The sequence below is a fragment of the Manis javanica genome, chromosome 13 (assembly GCF_040802235.1).
Source record: "Manis javanica isolate MJ-LG chromosome 13, MJ_LKY, whole genome shotgun sequence".
NCBI lineage: Eukaryota > Metazoa > Chordata > Mammalia > Pholidota > Manidae > Manis > Manis javanica.
Genome location: NC_133168.1, coordinates 83,225,762 through 83,250,650, shown reverse-complemented (window position 1 = coordinate 83,250,650; position 24,889 = coordinate 83,225,762). Strand labels below are relative to the sequence as shown.

Genomic DNA, 24,889 nt, shown 5'->3' with positions numbered 1-24,889 from the left:
GCAGGTTAGGAGGAGTGAGAGCAGACGAAGTGGAGAGTCCAGAAGCGCAAGTGCAACGAAGCCCCCACCGCTGCCTCTCCAAGGACCCACCAGGCCCTCTGCACGTGCGTGGGCTGCCCTGTGACTGTGCACCCACTTCACTGGACCAGTAGCTGCTCAAGGCAGTGGGAGCATCTGGTCTAGGAACCACCTGGATGTCCAGGGATTTAGGAGGGGCTGGCTGGTAATCTACAAGGCAGAGCATCCATCTGTGCAGGACTGGCTATGGGGGAGCTGGCAGATCTCAAAAATGACAGAGGTTGTCCCAAATGGAACTTTGAGGGATCTTGTGTGGTTCTGACACCTACCAGGTGTCCAGGCTCTATTTCCTACATGTTGGCAAACCTCAAAGAGCCCCTTCCAGACCCCCAGCAGGGAGGGCAGGGGTCTGCCCAGCAGAGAACAGAAATGGGGCCTGGGTAGATGTGCATTTTGGATTTGTAGTGGCGGAAAGGCAAAAAACGAAAGCCAATCTTTTGGCTGAAGGAGTGGGGATGGCTCCCACATTCTTGAATACTTTATGGACTCTTGCAGACAAAAGAAAAATTTTAAAAGAATTCACAGCTTGGCTCATTTTAAAGATCGGCTGCAGAAATGGTGCCCCACTGATCTACAAGATGCTCAGCCATGAAGTTCTACGTGTCAGATTTAATCTGAATCCCTGTGGTGTGGAATAAGGCATAATAAAAGTGATTTGAAATCTGCCTCTCCTGTGGTCACAAGCTTTGCTCTCAGCTGAATAGCTGCAGGTACTCCACTGGCTGATACCGCCATCCACCTGGTGCCATGGGTGTGAAAGTCATCACCCCTGACTTGCAGACAGAGCCCAGAGGCTCAGAGCACCCAGGCCACGCAGTGAGTGGAGGTAGCTTGGCTTCTGGCCTTTCCTCCCACATCACACTGCCATCCACACAAAGCAGGGCCATGGCTGGCGATGGAGGTGTGGGAAATCACACGCCCTACTTCCCACGGCTTCTTTACGAGCTCACAGTGGGCAGGGAAGAAAGCCTTGCCCTGCACAGTTGGGGGCAGAAAACGAGATGCTTTGTAGGACCAGCATTTTTGCCAAGCTGTGCTAGGCAATGGGGGAGCCAGTGAGGATTTGCGCTGAAGCCCAGACCCAAGGGTGGGAGAATTATGGGGTCCACTCAGCAATGGCTGGTGTGAGGATGGAGCCAAGATACAGCGTCGTGTTGGCAGTGGCTGATTCAGCATCACTGGGAAGCCTGCAGGGCCAGAGTCCTCGGGAGCAGGGAAGGTGGTCATTGCACTTGTGGGGACAGGGTGTAGGCGGGTGCCGCAGCCTTGGGGGGACTCACAGGATGAAGGTGCGGGGTTTCTGGAGCCGACTGAGGGACTGGAGGAGCCTACGGGGGTCCTCACCCTGCCAGGGCAGTCCTTTGATGGTCTTGATGATTTGGTCATGCAATTCGCTGAGTAGGGGAGGAGGAGGGGGAGGGGAGGGTGCAGTGAAGAGAGAAGACTGAGTTAGAGCAGTGGGCCCACCACCTCAGGGTCCCCAGGACCGTCGGGACCCTCCCCAGGCCACTGGAGCCAAAACATGTAGCTGGAGAAGGGGCCCAGGATATTTCCTAACATGGCATCTCAGTTCACTGCAAAGGGCCTCCTCTGCAAGAGGACTTCTGGAATCAAGGAGCAAGGGAAAAGGGAAAACAAGAGTCTCTGTGGGAAGCAGCTGTTTAGTGATTTGCCCAGTGCTCTGGGTGATTCTGTGGCCACAGGTCAAACTCCTCGTTGGCTTCCAGAAAGGCCACAGGAGGAATGAACCAGAATGCACACAGCAGTTCTGTCTGGGATGGTCGGTGAAGTCCTGAGACATTTTTTTGGCTCTCGTCGCTGGGTGTGGAGGGTTGGTACCTGGCAGAGTCAAGGCCAGGATGCTCCTCAGCCCCCGCATTCTCCATGGGACAGCCCTACTGCGGGGAGCGACTGGGCAGAGGGCCAAGAAAGCCTAACGGAAGGGCATCTTCTTCCCACGTTTGCTTCCGTTTGGCCCAGTTGCTGTGGGTTCGGTGTTGAGCGTAGGATGTAGGCCCAGCCTTTGATACTGATGCATGAAAACGAGAATGGCTTAGGGATGGAAAAGGCTATCATGAAGAATAAATGACAAATTGTCTTTGATGGAACTTCTGGGAACAAGGTAATGACCAAACAGGACGAATCAGGTTTTCATTTCATTTTAGTAAATTCCTCATTCTGGGTTATCTCAAATACATGTTTAAGCTCTGGGCAGTTGGCCTGGAAAGACCCCAACCAACGGCCCCTTGTCTGTGTTCCATGCACCATGCCTGGGGCTTGCTGGCCCCACTTACCTCTGTTCCCTCGCCCTCCAGGGAGGCACAAAGCAAAGACAACAGAGGGGTCATGTTTTGCATCCATACCCCAAAAGCAGTCAGTGCAGAGGTCCATGGCTTCGATCTGCACCCCCCAACCCGGCCAAATCTGGCCAGAGTGCCCCCTGAGGGCTCTGGTGTGCCAATCTCCCTCTCCGGGCCCTGGATGCTGTGCTGAAGGCCTGGGGACAATGGCTTCTCTCTGTGTGCCTCCCTGGTCTCAGGTTCGAAGGCCCTCGCTTCTACTTACTTCTTGCTTTCATACAAAGCAATGATGTCCTCAAAAGCGTTAATATCGAACTCCTCAGAGCAGTCAAATGAGAAATCTAGCATTGAGCAGCTGAAAGGGAGAATCTGTATAAACTGAATGCGCTCCTGGGATGGGGGACCCGCGGCCCGTGGGCCAGGCCCTGGGGAGACAGGCCTTGCTTTGGTGGTGGCAGGCTGGTCTTTGCGGGGGTGGGGTGGAGTGGTCGGAGTGGAATTAAAAGCAATGACCCACAAGCAAATAGGGTAAGTGCTTTTTATCTTGTGCCCCCTTTTTGAAAGAGCTGATTTGAAAATGCACCTTTGTAAAAGCAGGAAAATGACATGCCATGCTTTCAGACCAAAAGCATAGTTACCTAGGGCTTAGTTTGGTATCCACACACAAACTCTTATGAACCTCTTGAGGAAATTTTTCGAACAGAGGGCTCAAAAATAAAGTGACCTTTTCACATTTGAAAACTGAGTCACGTGCTCCTTGGGTATTTGTGAATCTTGGGAGAGAAGTTGGGGACTTGGCTGCCCTAGGGCCTTTGCATGTGCTGGTGTCCCCTTCCCACTCCAGTGCACCCTGCCTTCCTTGTCCAGCTCAATCCCTTTCCCTTTTCAGGGACTTCAGCCTGCTTGGCTCTCACAAGTTGCCAGAAGTGTCCCTCCTCCAACTTTGTCATTGCCTGGGGTCTGTCCTGTGTGGCCTTTCTCAACTTGCCCCTTGGGAGTGCATCCCTGCTCACGTTTATACTCAGCACAAACCAGGGTATGTGGAGACCCCTTGGTCATTGTGGGGTGGCCAAAGAACACCCTGCGTTATCTGGTGGGCCACAGGGCACCTTGGGTTTCTCACTGCAGGCAAAGTATCTTAGCAGATCTGCTTGGGCATAACCCAGCCTGGCGAAGGGAGGAACTCCATTTACATGAAGTTGTTGCTCAGCGAGACCAGTGACACCCTGGCCCCATTCCCCCGGCCATGAAAAGGACCGTCTATACGCTGAGCCCTAATGCAGACGACGCAGGGAGGCCTCCCTTTCTGTGCGCAGAAAAGCGGCCACCAGATGCCATTGTTTCTGGGTCTTTTTGGTTCAAAGGGCTTTGGGGTTCCTTATTTGGGTCAACCCCAGCCTGGGTTTGCGGGGTAGGGTTTCTGGCCTTGTTTTAATAATGCAGTTGCCTAGTGACCTCAGTTTGGACAAATCAAGGTCTTGCTCACCGGAACAGCTTTTCCGACGGGGTGCTGGCTCCTCTCTGCGGCTCTGCTGCGTGGCTTTGGGTGCCGGAGATGCCCAGACCTTCTGGGTACAGAGAGTAGATGGAATTTGGTGGGTGGTAGAGGTGGAGTGGGGTATACCCAGAGCCGAAAGGCCTCTGTCTCTACCACAGAGGCTGAGATCCTGATTTGAACTCATTTTAAGAAAACAGCCTGACACTCAAATTTGGTCATAGCAGGGAATGTTAAAATGTTTTGGTCTTCCCCCTAAACCATGCCATTTAGTCCTGCTTATTGTAAAGGCCTGGTCCTGTCAAGTCCCCTTTTAGTCAATGCCCTTCATGAAACATAGCCCCACTCCTGGCGTCTGGAGCCGAGTGCCCCTGGGGGAGCCATGCAGTCATCCTGGGCCTCAGGGTGTCCTTAAAGAGACATGGGGCATGTCTCCTGCTTTGGGAAGATGATGAAGTTAAAAGATATACCCTGATACAGCATTTCTATCTAGGAAGATGAAAACGTTCTGGAGCTACACAGAGGGGATGGCTGTATGGCAATGTGGAGGTGCTAAGTGCCACAGAACTTGACACTTTAAGAGGGACCCTCAGGGTCCCCGCATTGACAGGGATGGTTGGGGGTCCCTTGCTACCTGCAGCCTTCTCGGCTCTCTCAGCCCGCAGGCGCCCAGCCTCCCGAAGCACGGCCATGGCCCGGATGGAGGCTCGGAGCACAGCCCAGCGGAACACAGCCACGGGGTCCATGCCGATGAGCTCCCGCACGTAGGAGCTGTCGCTGCCCCGGAGGAGGGCCACAATGTCCGGGCGCATGTAGTCCATGTTCTTCTCCCGGAAGTCCTGGCAGGGAGTTGGAGGTGGGTGGTCACATGTCAGAGATTGCTATGGCCCTAGGGGCGGGCACGTGAAGGGGTGGTAGTGGGATGGGACCCTTGTCTACCACAGAGAGGCGGGTTGTGCCTCTGGGTAGCTTTCCCAGCTTCTTGACCCCTCTCCTATCTGAACATTCTCTCTTTGGATCCTGGCTGCAAATGGACATGGCCATCCGATTCCTGGACAGGGACCTGCCCTGGAAGATGAGCCTGGTTCACTCACTGCCTTCCACAGTATAGCCAGGGATTTGGGGCACTGGGTCTGACAGAACCCCAGTCCTCACCCAGTCTAATAAGAGGAAAGGACAGAGCAAGAGGCAGAGGGAAGGGGCCTCTGGGACGCCCACATGGTCCCTTTCCCACTTCCCGAGCAGAGGGTAATTCGGCTGCTAATGGCAACCAATGGGTGCACACCTTGATCTGATATTTCACTTTCCCTGCGAAGTGCTGGATGATGAAAGCTGGCTCCAAGACGGGTGTGCCCAGGAAGTACCTGTTGTCTTCATGCTGCTGCTTGAACTTGGCCAGCAGGGTCTGGCTCGTGGCATGGGGAAAGCTGGGAGGAGGATTTAAAACCTTTAGCTGCAGGAAGAGCGGCTTGATCGCCCGCTTTGTATTCCAGGTCCCGGGCCCTCCATGGAGGAGGCGGGTGGGCGCCTGCCTGGGCTGCTCTGGGTGGTGAAGCTGAACACATGGCCCGAGGGCAAAATGAGATACTCAGGACTGCAGAATGAGGTGGGCAGAGTAGCCCAATGAACATTCAGACAAGACTGGAACCTGGGCCTGCTGTGGGCAGCTGCTGGGAGTAATCCCAGGATGGGGTGACTTCTGGTCTTGGATCTGTCTGTACCCTGTCGTGGGGGTAGGGGTGTCTTACCCATGCTCCCCTATTACAGGGAGGGGCTGGGAGATGGGGATGAAGCAGGCAGAGGGGTGGGGACAGAATGAGGAACCTGTGTACATGAGTATGTCTGCCTTCCGGGGAGGAAACGCCCAGTGGGCTTCGGTATGCCCAACCCGTGCCGGGCCTTGCCAGAGACACGGGCAGTACCATATGCCTCTGACTCCCCAATCCTGGGCTGCACGGCTTAACAGGGGAGCGAAGGGGGCCAGGAGGGGTTGACCTATAACTACGAAGCACGCTGTTTCTGGGGGCTGGAGAGGGTGTGGGGAGCAAGGGGTCCACTCACTCCATCATTGGTGTAAAGTACATTTTAGCACACTGTTTGATAAAATCCAAATCTGTGATGAACAAGTTTTTAAATAAAGACAGATCAGCCTGAGGCTGCCTCACATTTCTCCCCCAGATGCAGGTCTGGGGGGTATCCTGGGAAAGACGATTTAAACCTTTCCTAGCTTCTTGACCCCTCTCCTATCTGAACATTCTCTCCCTGGATCCTGGCTGCAAATGAACATGGCCATCCGAGTCCTGGACAGGGACTTGGCCTGGAAGGTGAGCCTGGTTCACTCTGGTGGCCGACAGAGATGCTGATAGATGCACCGGAGTCTGGACCCCCAGGACCTGTGAACATGATCTTATTCAGAAATAGGGTCTTTGTGGATGTAACTTAGTTAAGATGAGCTTGTTCGGGTGAGCACTAACCCCACGTGAGTGGTCATCAGGAGAGGGGAGACATAGACAGAAAGAAGAGAAAGCCATGTGACCAGAGGCAGAGACTGGGTGATGCGGCCATGAGCCCCTAGAAACTGGAAGAGACGGGGAAGGATTCTCCCCTAGAGCCTTTGGAGGGAGCAGGGCCCTGCCCACACCTGCATTCCAGTCCACTGATACTGATTTTGCATTTCTGGCCTTCAGAACTGCTGAGAGAAAAAATCCCTATTGTTTAAAGCTGCTTGCTTTGTGGTCATTTATTACAGCAGCTGCAGGACAGTAATTCAGTAAGTGAATTTTAGAGGTTGCAGCTGGGTGATCAAGTGAGAGGCACCTGAGAAATAGCCCTTCCAGCCTTCCTTGCATTCTGTGGAGGAGGGGTGCCAGGACCAGCAGTGAGTCTGAATGATATGTGCATTTTGCAAACTGTGAGGTCAGGAGTTGTGGCCAAATGAGTCTGAGAAACTCAGAAGCTCCCAGGGATGGTCTGGATTCAGGGTAAGGTGCCAGGAAGAAGACTGAGCGCCTGGGTTGGCACATACAGTGGGCTGTGGACACTCACTTGCTCTCTTCGTCCAGCAGATAGAAGAGGCCAGTGGGCTTCTTGCTGATCAGATGGATGCAGCCGACGTTGTCCGTGTAGTCAATGTTGTGCCATGAGATCCCTTCGCCCTGGTACTCCTCCTGCAGGGTTCAGGGGACATTTGACAATTTCATTATTTCACTGCTGTGTTAATGTTTACATAGCACACATTGTATATACTGTAAACATATGTGTATGCACGTACACATTTACATATAAATATATGAACAATAAAATACATATTAATGGGTCAACAGAAGTACATTCATGATCATAAAGTATTAGCCAAATGAACATCAGGAAACAGAAACAAATTCTCAAACATATATCATGTGAGGTGCTTAAAAGCAAACTTAAAATCACCCCAGGTAAGCAAATGTTCTCTGTAAAGAGCCAGATGGTAAATGTTAGGCTTTATGAGCTAGATGGTGTCTATCATGATTACTCGGCTCTGCTGTTGTACTGGGAAAGGAGCCACAGATGATATATAAACAAGTGGGTATGGCCATGTGCCAATAAAGCTTTATTTATAAAAACAGGTTGTGGGTTTAATACGTTCTTGCTCCATCCATGTTGCTGCAAATGGTAGGATCTGTTTTTTTCTTATGGCTGAGTAATATTCCATTGTGTATATGTACCACATCTTCTTTATCCATTCATCTACTGATGGACATTTAGGTTGCTTCCATATCTTGGCTATTGTAAATAGTGCAGCGATAAACATAGGGGTGCATATGAGTTTTTCAAACTGGGCTACTGCATTCTTAGGGTAAATTCCTAGAAGTGGAATTCCTGGGTCAAATGGTATTTCTATTTTGAGCATTCTGAGGAACCTCCATACCGCTTTCCACAATGATTGAACTAATTTACATTCCCACCAGCAGTGTAGGAGGGTTCCCCTTTCTCTACAACAGTGAAATAAGCCAGGTGGAGAAAGACAAGTACCAAATGATTTCACTCACATGTGGAGTATAAGAACAAAGGAAAACTGAAGAAACAAAACAGCAGCAGAATCACAGAACCCAGGAATGGACTAACAGTTACCAAAGGGAAAGGGACTGGGGAGGATGGGTGGGAAGGAAGGGAGAAGGGTGGGGAAAAAGAAAGGGGGCATTACAATTAGCATGTATAGTGTGGTGGGGGGCACGGGGAGGGCTGTGCAACACAGAGCAGACAAGTAGTGATTTTTTTTTTTATTATCTTTTTTTTATTTTTTATTTTTTATTTTTGAGAGGGCATCTCTCATATTTATTGATCAAATGGTTGTTAACAACAATAAAATTCTGTATAGGGGGGTCAATGCTCAATGCACAATCATTAATCCATCTCAAGCCTAATTCTCATCAGTCTCCAATCTTCTGAAGCATAACAAACAAGTTCTTACATGGTGAATAAATTCTTACATGGTGAACAGTACAAGGGCATTCATTACAGAAACTTTCGGTTTTGATCACGCATTATGAACTATAAACAATCAGGTCAAATATGAATATTCGTTTGAATTTTATACTTGATTTATATGTGGATCCCACATTTCTCCCTTTATTATTATTATTATTATTATTTTTATTTTTATTATTTTTATTTTTTTTATTTTTATTTTATTTATTATTTTTTTTTTGAGAGGGTATCTCTCATATTTATTGATCAAATGGTTGTTAACAACAATAAAATTCAGTATAGGGGGGTCAATGCTCAATGTACAATCATTAATCCATCTCAAGCCTAATTCTCGTCAGTCTCCAATCTTCTGAAGCATAACAAACAAGTTCTTACATGGTGAACGAATTCTTGCACAGTGAATAAATTCTTACATGGTGAACAGTACAAGGGCATTCATCACAGAAACTTTCGGTTTTGATCATGCATTATGACCTATAAACAATCAGGTCAAATATGAATATTCGTTTGATTTTTGTACTTGATTTATATGTTGATCCCACATTTCTCCTATTATTATTATTATTTTTATTTTTAATAAAATGCTGAAGTGGTAGGTAGATGCAAGATAAAGGTAGAAAACATAGTTTAGTGCTGTAAGAGGGCAAATGTAGATGATCAGATGATCAGGTGTGTGCCTATGGACCAAGTATTAATCCAGGCTAGACAAGGGCAGCAAGACATCCACGGATGCAGAAGATTTCTCTCAAAGCAGGGGGGGTGAGGTTCTGAGCCTCACCTCTGTTGATCCCCAAATTCTCACCTGATGGCCCCCCTGCGACTGTGCCTGTCTTAGGTTGTTCCTCCCTTGAGGAATCTTACCCGTCTCTGGCTAACCAGTCATCTTCCGGGGCCATACAGGGAAATGTAAAGTTGGTAAGTGAGAGAGAAGCCATATTGTTTGAAAAGGTTAGCTTTTTACTTCTTTGCAGATTTATGCCCTGTGGCTTCTATGCCCAGCACTTGTCTCGAGGTATCTTTACCACCTGGAGGAATTATGATACTCGGTAAATTCGATATGAGGCACGAATTCTATTTAAGGGTTGTAATTAGGAAGGAAGAAGAAAAGCTATAGATGTAGCATATGAAGGAAACATGGGAGGATTGATTATTTCTTTGACATATCTTCTTGTAGAATACCTTAAGTATGTATAGGTTTTAAACTACTAACTAATTTGCACACACATATTAACATAATAGGAATACGGTGACATAAACAAAGCAAATCTATAATTACCATCCATCTCCAGTGAAGCCAAGAAAACCATTTAGGCACCCTAGGCATTTGTGAAAATTTATCTATGATATGATGGATATTGTCCAACTGTACTTGAACCATCAGACAAATTAAAGCAGCCCATTTCTGGGATCTGTTCACATCCCATATGTTCTTTTAACCATAGATAGTCTATAGTCATGAGATTTTGGAGTGCTACAACTTGCACCCCTCCCAACTCCTGGTTGAGTTCCAACAGTACAGATCCGGTCAAATTCGTTGTCTCACTGTATGCACATGCCAGCCTAGACATCTCCCTCCTCATTCCTATGGCAAGTCCAGGAGACGGTGGGCTGGATGCAGCCACAACCGCAGCATCGTCCGGATCCCTGTGGAGGCTTTTTGATGATCATCCCCCGGCACAAGTCCCCCAGAGAGTGCTGATGCCGGAAGCTCCTCCTCATATCGTATCTTAGTTCATTTTCTGGGTATCCAAGCTAGGCCTTGATCTTCTGCATAGAAACAAACAGACCCTTTGCCCACACTTTGACATGCCCTCTATACCACTGTGCAGAACTCATTGGAGGTCAGCACACAATAACTGCTTTTTTATTTTTTATTTTTTTAATTAAGAGAAAGGAATATTATCAGAAAAAAGTACCTCCATAGCTGATCAGACAAGTAGTGATTTTAAAGCATCTTACTACGCTGATGGACAGTGACTGTGAAGGGGTATGTGGGGGGGACTTGGTGAAGGGGTAGCCTAGTAAACATAATGTTCTTCATGTAATTGTAGATTAATGATACCAAAATAAAAAAATTAAAAGAGAAAAAAAAAACAGGTTGTGGGTTAAGATTTGACCTGTGGACTGCCGTTTGCTGGCTCCTGCTCTGGAACAGAAATGTCTAGTAGTCACATAATGTGAGTGAAGCACATTAACTTCAAATTTTTCACAATTAAAAATGTAAAAAAGAAAATGGGCAAAATTAACTTTAATAATGCACTCAATCCACTATATCTAAAGTACAATCCTGTTGACATGTGATGGACATAAAAAACTACTGACGAGGCATTTTACATTCTTTTTTCCCTTACTACATCTTGGGAATCTGCTGTGTATTCTACTCTTCCCACAATGCAATTTGACCAGCCATGTTTCAAGTGCTCAACAGCCAGAAGGAAGTTGTAATAGTAAAGTCAGCTAAATCTTTATACAAACCCATTGGTTTTTTTATGAGGATAGCCTGTTAGGGTAAAGATGGTTGAGTATTTTTTTTTTGGTATCATTAATATACAATTACATGAGCAACATTGTGGTTACTAGATTCCCTCCATTATCAAGTCCCCACCCCATACCCCATTATAGTCACTGTCCATCAGCATAGTAAGATGCTGTAGAATCATTACTTGTCTTCTCTGTATATACAGCCTTCCCTGTGCACCCCCCACCCCATGTTATGTTTGCTAATCATAATGTCCCTTTTCCCCCTTATCCCTCCCTTCCCACCCATCCTCCCCAGTCCCTTTCCCTTTGGTAACCCAAGTCCATTCTTGGGTTCTGTCAGTCTGCTGCTGTTTTGTTCCTTCAGTTTTTGCTTTGTTCTTATACTTCACAGATGAGTAAAATCATTTGGTACTTGTCTTTCTCCACTTGCCTTATTTCACAGAGCATAATACCCTCTAGCTCCATCTATGTGGTTGCAAATGGTAGGATTTGTTTTCTTCTTATGGCTGAATAATATTCCATTGTGTATATGTACCACAACTTCTTTATCCATTCATCTACTGATGGACACTTACGTTGCTTCCATTTCTTGGCTATTGTAAATAGTGCTGTGATAAACATAGGGTGCATGTCTTTTTGAAACTGGGCTCCTGCATTCTTAGAGTAAATTCCTAGGAGTGGAATTCCTGGGTCAAATGGTGTTTCTATTTTGAGCTTTTTGAGGAACCTCCACACTACTTTCCACAATGGTTGAACTAATTTACATTCCCACCAGCAGTGTAGGAGGGTTCTCCTTTCTCCACATCCTTGGCAACATTTGTTATTGTTTGGCTTTTGGACGGTGGCCATCCTAACCGGTGTGAGGTGATATCTCATTGTGATTTAATTTGCATTTCTCTGATGGTTAGTGACGTGGAGCATCTTTTCATGTGCCTGTTGGCTATCTGAATTTCTTCTTTGGAGAAGTGTCTGTTCAGGTCTTCTGCCCATTTTTTAATTGGGTTATTTGCTTTTTGTTTGTTGAGGTGCGTGAGCTCTTTGTATATTTTGGATGTCAACCCCTTATTGGATCTGTCATTTATGAATATATTCTCCCATACTGTAGGATGCCTTTTTGTTCTACTGATGGTGTCCTCTGCTGTACAGAAGCTTTTTAGTTTGATATAGTCTCACTTGTTCATTTGTGCTTTTGTTTCCCTTGCCTGTGGAAATATGTTCATGAAGAAGTTGTTCATGTTTATATTCAACAGAGTTCTGTCTATATTTTCTTCTAAGAGTTTTATGGTTTCATGACTTACATTCAGGTCTTTGATCCATTTAGACTTTACCTTTGTGTATGGGGATAGACAATAATCCAGTTTCATTATCTTGCATGTAGCTGTCCAGTTTTGCCAACACCAGCTGTTGAAGAGGCTGTCATTTCCCCATTGTATATCTATGGCTCCTTTATCATATATGTTTGGGTTAATATCTGGACTCTCTATTCTGTTCCACTGGTCTGTGGGTCTGTTTTTGTGCCAGTACCAAATTGTGTTGACTACTGTGGCTTTATAGTAGAGCTTGAAGTTGGGAAGCGAGATGCCCCATGCTTTATTCTTCCTTCTCAGGATTGCTTTGGCTATTTGGAGTCTTTTGTGGTTCATATGAATTTTAGAACTATTTGTTCCAATTCGTTGAAGAATGCTGTTGGTCTTTTGATAGGGATTGCACTGAATCTGTAGATTGCTTTAGGCAGGATGGCCATTTTGACAATATTAATTCTTCCTAGCCAAGAGCATGGGATGAATTTCCATTTACTAGTATCCTCTTTAATTTCTCTTAAGAGTGTCTTGTAGTTTTCAGGGTATAGGTATTTCAGATGGTTAAGTATTTAGCAGCGAAAAGACAGACTCAAATAAGCCAATTCCATTTCTCTCTCATCCAAACAACTTTTACATTTGAGAAGAGTGGAGGTGCAAAATTGACCCATGGCTGAAAACAACCCTGACATTAGCCTCCCAGGGTGTGTGTGATTTTCCTACTTTCCCTTCTACAGAAAAAAATCCTGGGGTGGGTTCACGAATAAACTGGGCCCTGAGGGAGATCCTGGCTCTCACTCATTCCATCCCTCTCTGGGTTAGCTGGACAAGACACAATCTCCTTACCTGCTCCAATTTGAAAATGTGCTGATTGAAGTAATACTGGAGCTGCTCGTTGGCATAGTTGATGCAGAACTGTTCAAAACTGTTCCTCTCGAAGTCTTCGAATCCGAAGATGTCAAGGACCCCAATGGACAAGCACTGAGGAGGCAGAGGGAGCAGAGGTCACTGGTCAGCTGCTGACCTCCCTACACCTGCTACCCTGTTGTTGCCTCGGAATCTACGCCGTATGAACAAGGGCCCTGTTCTCACCTGGAGTGGGGCCCCAAGAATCATACTGCACCTTGCGCCTGGTTCTGGGACCTGACACTGACTACAGCTGCCTTGGCTCGTGAAGTCACGGGCTGTCCACTGAGGACGTGGGGCACTGAGGGCCTGGCCTCCCTGGCACAGCTTGGTGGAGCAGACAGGGTGGTGGGGAGGGGGAGCACTCACGGAAACGGCCTCTTCCATGTCTTTCTTATTGAGGAGAGCATGGTTGATCCGTAGCACAATCCAGTCAAACAGGGCGCTGTACAGCGACTTGGCCATGGAGTCACGGGCGGTGATAGCCTGTGTGCACAGAGTGGGTGTCACACCTTGGCAAGGCAGGCCCTGCACTGCACTACCCTGAGGTCTGTGTGCACAGGGAGATCAAGGAGAGGCTTTGAACACCCAACTCATCTGACATGTCCCTTCTCACTCTACACACCATCCCAACAGCTCTGGATGCCCTTGTACTTGGAAGCATGGACTGCAAAGCCCAGGGGCCTGCGGTTCAGCCAAGACTTTCTTGGGTGTCAGCTGGCTCCTCAGAGCAACCCAGGGACTACTGAGGTTGGGATGCAGGTTTAGGGAGGGAACTGAGACCACCCTCATGGGAGAACTAGCGAGGAGTCTGAGTGGGGTTCAAACGTAGGCCCCTTGCAGTTCGGGAGCACTGTGGGGCCACCAATGGGTATATAAAAGCAGTGATAACCTCTAAATATCTTTAAAAAGGCTTTTTGTGGTCTAATGGATATATAAGGAATTCCTTCTTTTTATGTACTCAGATCTAGGCTGTGAGAGATGTATTTGGCTCCAATCAAAATCTAGAACACATCTCTTAGGTTTTGCCTTTCTAGGGAGGTTGCAGAAATGGAGCTGAGAGGAATGACAACAAGAAGCCTGACGTCTTTCATTCAGACTGGTGCCCTTGGGGGCAGCCACCCTCCTGGGGTATCAGGTGTCCTGTAGCAACTTGTACCAAACACTGGGGTCAGCGGGGGCACTGTCCACTGTGCCCGTTAAAGATGCTTCAACAGCTTCTACTGCCAGCTAAAAATTCCCCCGGAGGCTAGGTGTGTTCCTGCTGCTGTCCAAGCTGCAAGTCACATTGCTCCAGAGAAAACATGCAAGGAAAACACACCGCCAAGAAAGCATCCAGGCTGGAGCTAAGGCCAGAGGGCAGCGCTTTACTGAGATTTAGGGACCCACATAATGGTTGTGAAGGTCATGTGCTAGCCTGGGGGCCAGCAAACTTTTTTGAGAAAGGGCCAGAGAGTCACTATTTTCAGCTATGAGAGCAAGACAGTCTCAGTCTTTGCTACTCAGCTCTACTGCTGTAGCAGGAGAGCTGCACATAAACAGATGGGGGTGGCTACATGCCAATAAAACTTTATTTACAAAAGCAGGCAGTGGGCCAGATTTGGTTTGTGGGCCATAGGGGGCCATCCTGTGCTGGTGGGAACCAGAATGCTCACTAAGCATCTGGAAACGCTGAGATGAACACACCCACGGCCCAAGCTTTGGCCTTCAGGCTGTAGTTTGCTCTATAAGTTGGTTCATGCTGTGTGTGGGTTCCAATGAGAACCAGCTTGTGTTCTGGGGCCTGGGGCCCTGTGAAGGCCCAGGACAGTACTCACCTCGCTGAGGCTATAGGGAAGGATGAGCTTGTCGTTGGCGGTCACTGTTTTTCTTTTGGTCAGAACTTCCACCAAGATTTCTCGTTTTACCTGTTTCAAGGTCAAGAAGGAGGAACAGGGGCAGGGAGCAGGGGAGGGGGACGGAGAGTTTGTCAGGTGGTTCTGTGTCGCTGAGACAAGACCCTGATGCTCACAGAAGGCAGAAGGAGGAACTGGGCCTGAAGCTCACAGTGAGAGCTGCTGTCCTGTGATGTGTGCTATGATCCGTGTATTTCAGAATTTTAGCACACCACCCAGAGGCTCAGCAACGGCCCTGGGAATGTGGTCACATAGGCCCGGGTGTCGCTGTGGGACATGGGCCCATGTACTGCCTGGCAACTGTGCTTATAGCTGTCACTGTTGGAGCAGGTTCCAGGCCTGTGTGCAGGGGCCAGGTGAGGGGCCTACTGCTCCCTGACCACTAGGCCCCCTTCACAAGACAAGCAGGGCATCTCCTGGCTGGTGTGCTCCCTCAGCCCAATGAACACAGCAGAAGCTGGGGCTCCTGCATGAGGCACAATTTAAGAGGAGTCACTGATGAAATGAACACTTAAGAGAACAAGAAGCAGGGGACAGGGCTTCTCAGCCTTTTTGGCACCACTGATATTTGGGGCCGGGTCACTCTTTGCTGTGGGAAAGCTTGTCTTGTATGTCAGACGATGCTGAATGTCATCTCTGGCCTCCACCCCACGGAGGACAGTAGCATGCTGAAGTGTGACAGCCAAGGATGCCTCCACAAGTTGTACAATGCCCCTGGGGCTGAGGACCAGTGGACCGGGGAGTGGCAGGTCCAGTGAGACTTGCTGACCCATTTATGGTTTTAGAGAGCCATTCACTCGAGGGACTGAGGTGGGTGGGCAGCCCTGCCCAGGTCCCTCTGAAAAGAGGGAGGGATGGTCCATGAGGGGATAAGTCAGACAGAGGAAGACAAATACTGGATGACCTCACTTACACATCTAAAACCAAACCAAAAAAACCCCACCAAAAAACAAACCAGGCTCACAAATACAGAGAACAGATTGGTGGTTGCGAGAGGCCGGTGAAATGGGTGAAGGGGGTCAAACGGTATAAACTTCTGGTCATAAAATAAGCCATAGGGATGTAACATACAGCTTGGTGACTGTAGTTAATAGCTCTGTACCACGTAACTGAATGTTGCTAGGAGAGTAGATCTTAAAAGTCCCCACTTTTAGAAAAATTCTGTAACTGGGGTGACAGATGATCACTGGACTTAGTGTGGTGATCATTTCACAGTATCAGCAAATATCAAATCATTATGTTGTACATCTGAACTAACATAAAATTTATGCCAAAGACGCCTTGATTAAAAGACAAAGAGAAGGAATGTGGAAGGGGTGCTGCAGAGATGGCACAGGGGAGGGGAGGACGCAGACAGGCAGGCCCTGGCCTACAGAAGTGCAGCCAGGGCAGGCAGTTCTGTGCTCTCAGTGGCCACTGTGGCTGGAGGGCTGGGAATGTACCTTCAGGAGCTGAGCCAGTGTGTCCAGCACCTCGGGGGGCCCGACCTCCAGGCCTTCATCTCGGCCCGTGGCTCTCTTCTTGTACGTGACATTGCCCAAGTACAGGATGGCTGACAGGACAGAAAAAATCCTGGGGGAGCAAAGGCGCCTAGGTTAGGGCAGTTTCCCAACCGTGGAGCTTCTAGCCAACTGGGCTGAATTTGTACAACCAGCCAGTGCCAGCTGGAACACATCAAGTGTGAAAAATGTTCAATCCCTGTGTCGGGGACCCTTTCTGTGGAATGCGAATGTAGGCAGATACCTTGACATCATTTTTTTTTTTTTCCTTTGGTGTTGGGCAGGGGTATTAAAAATCAAAGCACACAATTCCCAAGCGCAGAACTCGATGAACCGTCACAAAATGTGCAGATCCTGGTAACTGGTGCTTAGAACAAGGAACAGAACAAAGCAGGCCCCAGAACCTTCCCCCACCCCTACAGAGGAACCGATGTCTAATACTGTCTGTGAACTTGACATCAATGAAATCGTATGTACCTGTATCTGGCCTGCCACTGGCAAACTGATGGGGGGTGTGCAGGTACTGCATGAAGCCCTGTTTATTCATTCTCAATGCCACAGACCTGCACTTCTCAGCCTTGGGGTGGCTGACACCTGGGCCTGGGTCATGCTTTGCTGTGGCGGAGTTGCTCTGTGGGCTGTGGATGTTCAACGGCATCCCTGGCCTCCACCCGCCAGATGAAGGTGACAGTGTCCTCCCTCCATTCCTCCACACAGCATGACAACCAACAGTCTCTCCAGACATGGCCATGTATCCCGAGGGCAAGACTGGGTGAGACCCATTGCTGTGTGTGGAGTTGTCTAGGGGTTGGCAAACTGTTTCTACTCTCGCAAAGTACCTAAGCTAAGACTGGTCCTTAAGTTTTTAAAGTGTTGCTTACAAAACAAAACAAAATGAGACACAGAGAAGAGGAACACGCCACAGAGACCACCTGGCCCTCAAAGTTGAAAATTTTACTATTTGGACCTCTAGAGAAAATTTGTTGACACCTGCATGTATGTATTACCATTTGTTTATTTAATCTCCAATGGGTGGGCATTTGGGGCAGAGGGTTCCAGTGTTTTTGGCTGTTAAAAACAAGCCTGCTGTGTGTATTCCCGTGTGTCTTTGGGTGAGCAAATGTATGCATATTGTTATGCACAGCTGACCCTTGAACAAGAGTTTGAATTGCATGGGTCCACTTATATGGGGATATTTTTTAATATTGGAAATTTTTTTGGAGATTTGCAACAATTTCAAAGAAACTTTTTTCCCCTCTAGTTTGCTTTCTTAGAAGAATACAGTGTATAATAGACTACACAGAATATGTGTTCATCAACTGTTTATGTTCTCAGTAAGGCTTCCTATCAACAGCAGGATATCAGCAGAGTCAAAAGTTATATGCAGGTATGTGCAGGGGGGTTGGTGTTCTAGCCCCCATGTTGTTCAAGGGTCAACTGTAGCTGTACACAGCTGTAGGAGAAACTGCCAATCAGTTTTCCAAAGTGGTTGGCTGTTGGTCCCTCCCAGAAGCACGTGGGCATTCCTGTTGGGTGTAGTGGTCTTCCTGGTGGGTGTGGAGAGCACTCCGTGTGTGATTTTAAAAAACTTTTTGAAAGTTTTAACTGTGGGAAAATACACGTTACATAAAATCTACAATCTCACCTGTTGGTAACCACACAGTTCTGCGGTGTTAGGCAAGATCCCCAGTGGTTGTGACTGGCATCTCCCCATGACTAATGAGAGTCTCTCTGAGGGTGTTCATTGTCACTGGGCTACCTTCCTTACTGAATTCAGCTCCTACTGGGGTGTCAGTCAGATCGCAGAGTGTGACCACAAGATTGGGGGCAGGGGAGGTGTGGTGCCTAATGGGGGATGGGGGACGGCTGGCGCCCACTTACTGCTTCTTGGTGGCAGGAAGGAACCCCACCATCTCCATGGCCTGCTTGAGCCTTTCAAAGTCATGCTTCAGATCTTCCCCATCTTCGATCTTCAAGTTATGCTGAAAAACAAAGTCGGCGGGGCTCTGGGTGCATTTCTGGACTGCTGAGGGTGGCAGTCAAGAGGGATTCCGGCTGGGCCCAGTGGGGCGGGGCCCAGGGCTTGGAGAATGAATGGGCTCTTTTGTGCCACCTCCTCCAGCCAGTCTGGGGGCCAGATGGGGCCAGGGCAGACGGCCTCCGACCTCCCGGCGGGGTATAAACAGCCCATGGGGAACAGAGGTGGCGTCTGTGGCCGGGAGTCAGGGCTGTTTACCTGGTTGAGGTAGAAATAGTCTTCAGGCTGCTGAAGCTGGAACTCTTGCTGCTCTTCCTCACTGACGCCAAGTAACAAATAATAAAACACGTGGTAATTCCTGCCATTCAGAATCAGGAGAAAGTTACTTTTGAAGGCAGAGCCAGAGAGGAAAAAGTACCTCAGCTATGTACGGATTTGAGGCCATAGTTGATTCCTATTAGGTCTTAAAAACAAAAACAGAAACAACACTCAAACCATGAACTCCTCCAGTGAGTATATTTCTTGGGGGTTGGGGTAGGGGTTAGGTGTCTTGTTCATGGGCTAATCAGAGATGTTTCTTATCTAACCACATTTTGGCACACATCCGAGCCGTCCTCCAGGTAAAAGTCCCAGTAGGCACAAAAAAGGTAGCTTAAGTGGTAACAGCACCGAGCTAGAAGCCAAAGAGTGGACCCCGCTGCCTGGAGAGCCGCGGGGACCTCCCCGATCTCAGGACATCTGCTTTATAGGGAGGAAGGCAGCAGAGGTGGCTCGCCCGGGAAGCATCCTCCTACCTCTCATCCTTCTCTTGAGAGACCAGACGAGACTTTTCAAGCAGGTATTTTTCCACAACAGCTCTGTCAGAAGAAGAAAAAAGGAATAAAGACTTATATTTTGATATTGTTTCATTGAAGAACTGGAGTAGTTTGTTACCACGATGAAGCCAGCTATGGATTAATTTCCTTTGATGCAAGGTTAAATACAGATACTTAAACATAATCACCTTTACAAATATAATCACCCTAAATGTCACAAATAACATCAGTCTAAGGGTTGTGAATACAATCACCCTCCATGTCAGAAATACAGCCACGCTAAATGTCATATACCCTTGACCCTGGAATAACAGGTTTAAACTGTATGGGTCCACTTATATGCAGATTTCTCTCAATAAATGTATTGGAAAATTTCTCGGAGATGTGTGACAATCTGAAGAAACATTTTCTTATCTCTAGCTTACTTTATTATAAGAATACAGTGTATAATAATAGGACATAAAAATATATCTTCATTGACTATTTATTAGGAAGCCTTCTGGTCAACCGTAGACTATTAGTAGTTAAGTTTCTGGAAAGTCAAGAGTTATAAGTGGATTTTAGACAGGGCAGGGGGATGGCACCCCTAACCCTCACTTGTTCAAGGGTCAACTTTGCATATCACCATCAATGTCACCTTGCCCTAGGACTAGTTTTCATAAAAATAAGGTAACTGGGTTGGTCTCTTCTGCTCCCCAGGCCAGATTCAGGCTACTGCGGAGATGCAGAGAAGCAGCATGTGGGAACCCAGCAGGTGGTGCGAATCAGAGCCATTGTACTCAAGAGTTCCTGGAGAATATAGGAAGGTGTGATACGGTGAGTTATAAAAAATACATATTTGGTCATTCATTTGATCAAATATGTATTTCCCAGTGTAAGTCCAGGTAAAGGAAATCCCAGAGCAAAATACCTCTAAAAACCGACATCAGTCAAAGGAAGAAATAAAATTTAAAACCCGTTTATTGCTTACAAACTGCAGTCCAGCGCCATCTCTCTCCCCTGCTCCTGAAGGAAGCAAGCCAGCAAGCCAGCCCCTCCCTTTAAACTCTCAGGTTCAGACACGCCCTCCCTTGCCCAGGTAATGACCCATTGACATGGAGATGAACTTCTCTTCACCCCTGAGGATATGCAAAAGCACTAAAGCCAGGCCAGATACTCTGGAAATGTTACAATTTTACCCACAGGCCACCCCTCCAAAAATCTTGGCTTACAATCTACTCATTCCCCTTCTTTTGCAATGGTCCCTGGGCGGGAAAACTGGAGCACTGTAACCAGACTAATGACATAACAATAGTAGTGGAATAAAATCATGATAATCCTCAAGCCAGAGGATTCAGCCTATGCAGCACAAAATATGTTTCTATACTTGTTTACTCATTCCTAACAACCACGTTACCAAACATTACAAAGTCAAGCCTCTCTTTAAGCAATTTTTCTTGACAACAACAGCACAATCATGATAATTCTCAAGCCAGAGGATCAGCTAGGTTCAGTCTTATGCAGATTAAGCCCATAGCCAGTCCATTCCTTAGGCAGGCCAGGCAGTAGCTGAGGGTGCAATCATCACGAGACAGCGGGAGCCAGGGGTCGCATTCAGACCACAAGGACTGTAGGAGTAAATAACCTTAAGGGGGATAAGATACATGTTTTAATGACACCAGCATAGGCAAATCTTGTCCATCAGGTAGGATACATGCAAGAGAGTGGTTTTGTGATAAAACAGTGGCAGGAACGGGATCTCATCCTGGTCTAGTGACCAGACTTTCACCCGCTTCCCTGTGGGAGTTACAGATGGGTTGATACATAGGGCTACAGGAGGTACAGGCACTGGCCATAAAGATAAAACAAAACTTCCCTGCAAGATGTTCTTACCTCCTGGACGTTTTGGGTATACTACTGTGACCTTTGGGGGCCATTCAGCTGTTACTCCAGGAATACACACAAGGCCAGCTTCCAGGGTTTTCTCCCAAGATGCCAGAAGGGCCAGCCATTGCTGGTCCATGTGTTGAAATGTCCAGGGCCAGGTCCATTCAAGTGTCTCCAGGGCTTAAGGCAGTAGGGACTGGCAGCAGGTTGTTGCTCTGCTGTCCATATTTTGGCTTCAATAGCTCTTCTTTGGTTTGGACGTACAATTGTATAGGAGAAGCAGCAGGGTGTGTGAGCACATTCACAAGGCTCAAAGCTCCTTCATGTGGCTTCCCATTCAAACGCCGCAGCACTGTCCATAGGCAAACTGACCAACCCAGTAGGCTATTGGTGTTTGACTTCAGGCCATATTTCAACAAACGGTTGTACCTTTCTATCATGTCTGCCCTGGTAGGATTATATGGTACATGTAATTTCCACTTTATTTCTAATTGCTGCACCCATTCTTGTAACGCATGTCCAGTAAAGTGGGTGCCTTGATCGCTCTCAATCACCTGCGGCCGGCCATAGGCTGCAAATAGATGCTCCAGGCCCCTCTTGGTGGTTTGTTGATCTGCATGATGTTCATGAAAAGCAACCAACAGTCCAGTGGCCATGTCCGTACAAGTCAATGGCATACTGTTATCCTTCTAATATGGGCAGAGACCCAATATAGTCTATTTGTCACCTGACCAGGGGTATTGGCCCCCTTACTATTGTCCCATGTTGTTGTGGGATTCGGTGTAAGTCCCTCTTAGAGCACACAAGGTACTCCTTCCGGGCTCTGCTGACGTCTTCAAAGGCCAACGGCAAGCCCCACCGACAGTTTACAGCCCACACTGTCTTTTGCCCCATGTGCAACAAACACTAGTGCAGCCATTGAGCCACATCAGAAGCAGGCTTTCCTTGTAGCCAGAGCACCTGGGCCAGTGTGTCTGCTTCATTATTCCCTGGGGATGCCAAAGGCAAACGGCCAGTCACATGATACACGGTAAGTGCCTTAGTCTGACCAGAGGCCCACAGGTCTTGCCACAACTCTTCCCCTCAAAGGGGCTGGTGACCCACCATCCAGTTGGCATGGTACCATGTCGGTAGCCACAGGGTCAAGCCCCGACAGACAGCCCAGCTGTCAGTGCAGACAACTATGGGGGAGGGCTCCTGGGTGATCACGAGCCATGCTGCCCACAACTCAGCCCACTGGCTGCTCTTCCCCTCTCCATCCTCCATCCACATTGTCTCAGTCTTAGGATGGAAAGCCACAGCCCTCCACTTCGAGTATGCCCATGACTGGAGCTGTCTGTGTACCAAACATCTTCAGGTATAGGGGCTTTTCCATCCTGATAAGGAGCCTTGGCTACCAAGGGCTGAAAAGCAAGTTCTTCCTGCTTTTCACTTGTATAGGTCACTGGCCTCAATAAGTGTTGGAGTTCTCCACTTAAGGGGCTAGTAGGGAGGGCACTGCGCTGCTGTAAATATGTGACCCATTTGGCCAGTGTAGGTGTCTGTTCCATGCCACTCTGGCCTTTAGGTCCAGTCTTGCACCTACCCCACGATGGGAATAGGTGGTTATTACCTTGGTCGGAGCTGTTCCTGTAATGGGCTCTATAGCCAGCAAGGCGTAGTACACAGCAGCCAGTTGCTTCTCTATCAAGTTGTACCGGGCCTCTGCTCCTTTCCACAGTTGTGACCAGAATCCAATAGGTTGGCATGTCCGTTCAAGCTGCTGCCAAAGACCCAATCCATAACCATCTTCGGTTACATGAACATCTAGTTCATAGGACCTTGATGATTCCATTACATTCAAGGCCTGTATGGCCTTGACTGCCTGCTTGGCAGCAGTAAAAGCAGCTGCACGTCTCATCCCAGTCCTACCTGATGCTCTTTCATACCCACTGGTATAAGGGCTTCAGAATTTGCGCCAAGTGTGGGATAAATACTCTCCAGTAGCCCAAAAGACCCAAAAACTCTTGTAATACTGCCACAGTGGTAGAGGTGGGGAAAGCCTGGACCTTTGTCTTTAACTGCTTCAGGAACAACTTTAGTTTTACCGGACCAGACAACCCCCAAGAATTTCAGAGAGAAACCATGTCCCTGAACCTTGGTGCTGCTCACAGCCCATCCTTTCCCCTGTAGATGTTGCAACAGTCTAGGAACTGCTCCTTCTAAATCTGGAAGAGAATCAGATGTGAGCATAATATCATCAATGTAGTGATACAATCACACTGTTTGCAGTTTCCTCCATGTGGCCAAGTACTGGGCTACAAGTCCATGACTAATGGTGGGACTGTGGAGATAACCCTGTGGAAGGACAGTGAATGTCCACTGCCAGCCTTCCCACATGAAGGCAAACTGTTCCTGGCTTTCCTGTACTATGTTAAAGGCATTAGCAAGGTCTACTACATAATGATACGTTCCCAGCTCATGGCTGAGGGTGTCCAGAATGCCTGCTATAGAGGGGACAGCAGCATGCACAGGGGGTGTGACTTTATTCAATTCCCTGTAGCTCACAGTCATACGTCAGGAGACGTCCGGCTTTCTCACTGGCCACACTGGGGAGTCAAAAGGACTATGAGTGGGCTTTATGATGCCCACCCTCTCCAACTTGTGTAGAGTTTCTCCAATTCCCTTGTCGTCCCCCCCCCAGGCAATTTATACTGCTTAATATTTGTCACCCCCTGAGCTACAGGCAGAGCTGCAGGTGAGTGCTTAGCATGTCCCCTCAGAACTGCCTTTACCATACGTACCCTCAGTCTGAACTCACCTGCAGTGGTCTGTAACCACAGGCCCAGGAGGATATCTACCCCCAAAATATATTCAGGGATGGGAGAAATGTACATGGTATACTCCTTTGCGGGTAAATACCCTAGCCCCAGTGAGATTTGGGCTTTCTTCACTCTAATTACATCTATCCCAGCAGGAGTTCCAGGAAAACATTCAGGGTTGCCATGAATCAAAGAACACTCAGCTCCTGTGTCCACCAGTGCCAGGACACGTACATTCACAGGGGACCAATGAATTGCTAATTCTACATGTGGCCTCTAGTCCCCACCATGTCCCCCAAGGTGGGGACTTTGACCTCCCTACCCCCAGTCGATCTGCGATGCCCAATCATCCTCCTGTGGGGTGAGGGCTGGGTGAATCCTGAATACTGTCTCCCATGAAGTTTTGCAGGGACACAGTCCAGGTATAAGGCCTTGACTCTGGTTTCCATGTCCTGGCCCTCAGCGGCTGGAGCTGCTGCTCTGGCTTTAATTGGTGCCACAGTTCTAACAATATTCTATTGGGCTGCCTATCGAGTTTTTCTTTCACTACCCCAGCCTTTATCACATCAACCACATCTGGGTCCTCGAGACATTCATGGGGCCTTTTGCACGTCTCCTTTCAGTCGTGGCCCGTACTTCCTTCTGTGCCCTTATTGTTTCAACCTCCCCCAGATCTGCTAAAGTATGAGTAGCCTCAGTTATGGGTTTCCCTAGGTTGGGGGCAATTCACTAGGGACCCAAAGAGAGATGCGGGAGCTGTGTGCAGCACCAGGTTTCTCATTCCTATAGTGAACACCTCCTCATCAGGGCCCTGGGGGTCCATGTTATAGATGATATTTTTCATACCCAAATCCTCACAGCACCTGCTGGAGCCCTGCATACGTTTTCCATCTACTGGGAAAATATGGTAAATCACCCTGATTAGGCCAAACTATCCTGATGGCAGCTGTCAGCCATTCCAGGAGTGTCTGATTCCCTGAGGTGTGACAGGCATTTTGCAACCGCTGCCA

The 24,889-nt window shown here is 48.0% G+C and overlaps 1 protein-coding gene across 9 annotated transcripts in view; it reads right to left on the bottom strand.

Annotated features, from left to right (window-relative positions):
• Positions 1 to 24,889, bottom strand: part of MYO9B (myosin IXB) — a 96,554-nt gene that overhangs the window by 20,986 nt on the left and 50,679 nt on the right. For 5 of the 9 annotated variants that reach the window (XM_073219940.1, XM_073219943.1, XM_073219942.1 and 2 more), the window contains exons 4-16: positions 19,192 to 19,254; positions 18,656 to 18,755; positions 18,301 to 18,401; positions 16,363 to 16,492; positions 14,843 to 14,932; positions 13,395 to 13,511; positions 12,966 to 13,100; positions 6,919 to 7,040; positions 5,159 to 5,300; positions 4,508 to 4,712; positions 3,865 to 3,946; positions 2,644 to 2,733; positions 1,359 to 1,472 (exon numbers count right to left, since the gene is read on the bottom strand). In XM_073219940.1, coding sequence (XP_073076041.1) covers positions 1,359 to 1,472; positions 2,644 to 2,733; positions 3,865 to 3,946; positions 4,508 to 4,712; positions 5,159 to 5,300; positions 6,919 to 7,040; positions 12,966 to 13,100; positions 13,395 to 13,511; positions 14,843 to 14,932; positions 16,363 to 16,492; positions 18,301 to 18,401; positions 18,656 to 18,755; positions 19,192 to 19,254 — 1,491 coding nt within the window. The remainder of the gene's footprint in view (positions 1 to 1,358; positions 1,473 to 2,643; positions 2,734 to 3,864; positions 3,947 to 4,507; positions 4,713 to 5,158; positions 5,301 to 6,918; positions 7,041 to 12,965; positions 13,101 to 13,394; positions 13,512 to 14,842; positions 14,933 to 16,362; positions 16,493 to 18,300; positions 18,402 to 18,655; positions 18,756 to 19,191; positions 19,255 to 24,889) is intronic. The other 4 variants (XM_073219944.1, XM_073219946.1, XM_073219945.1 and 1 more) reach the window with 3 other exon arrangements.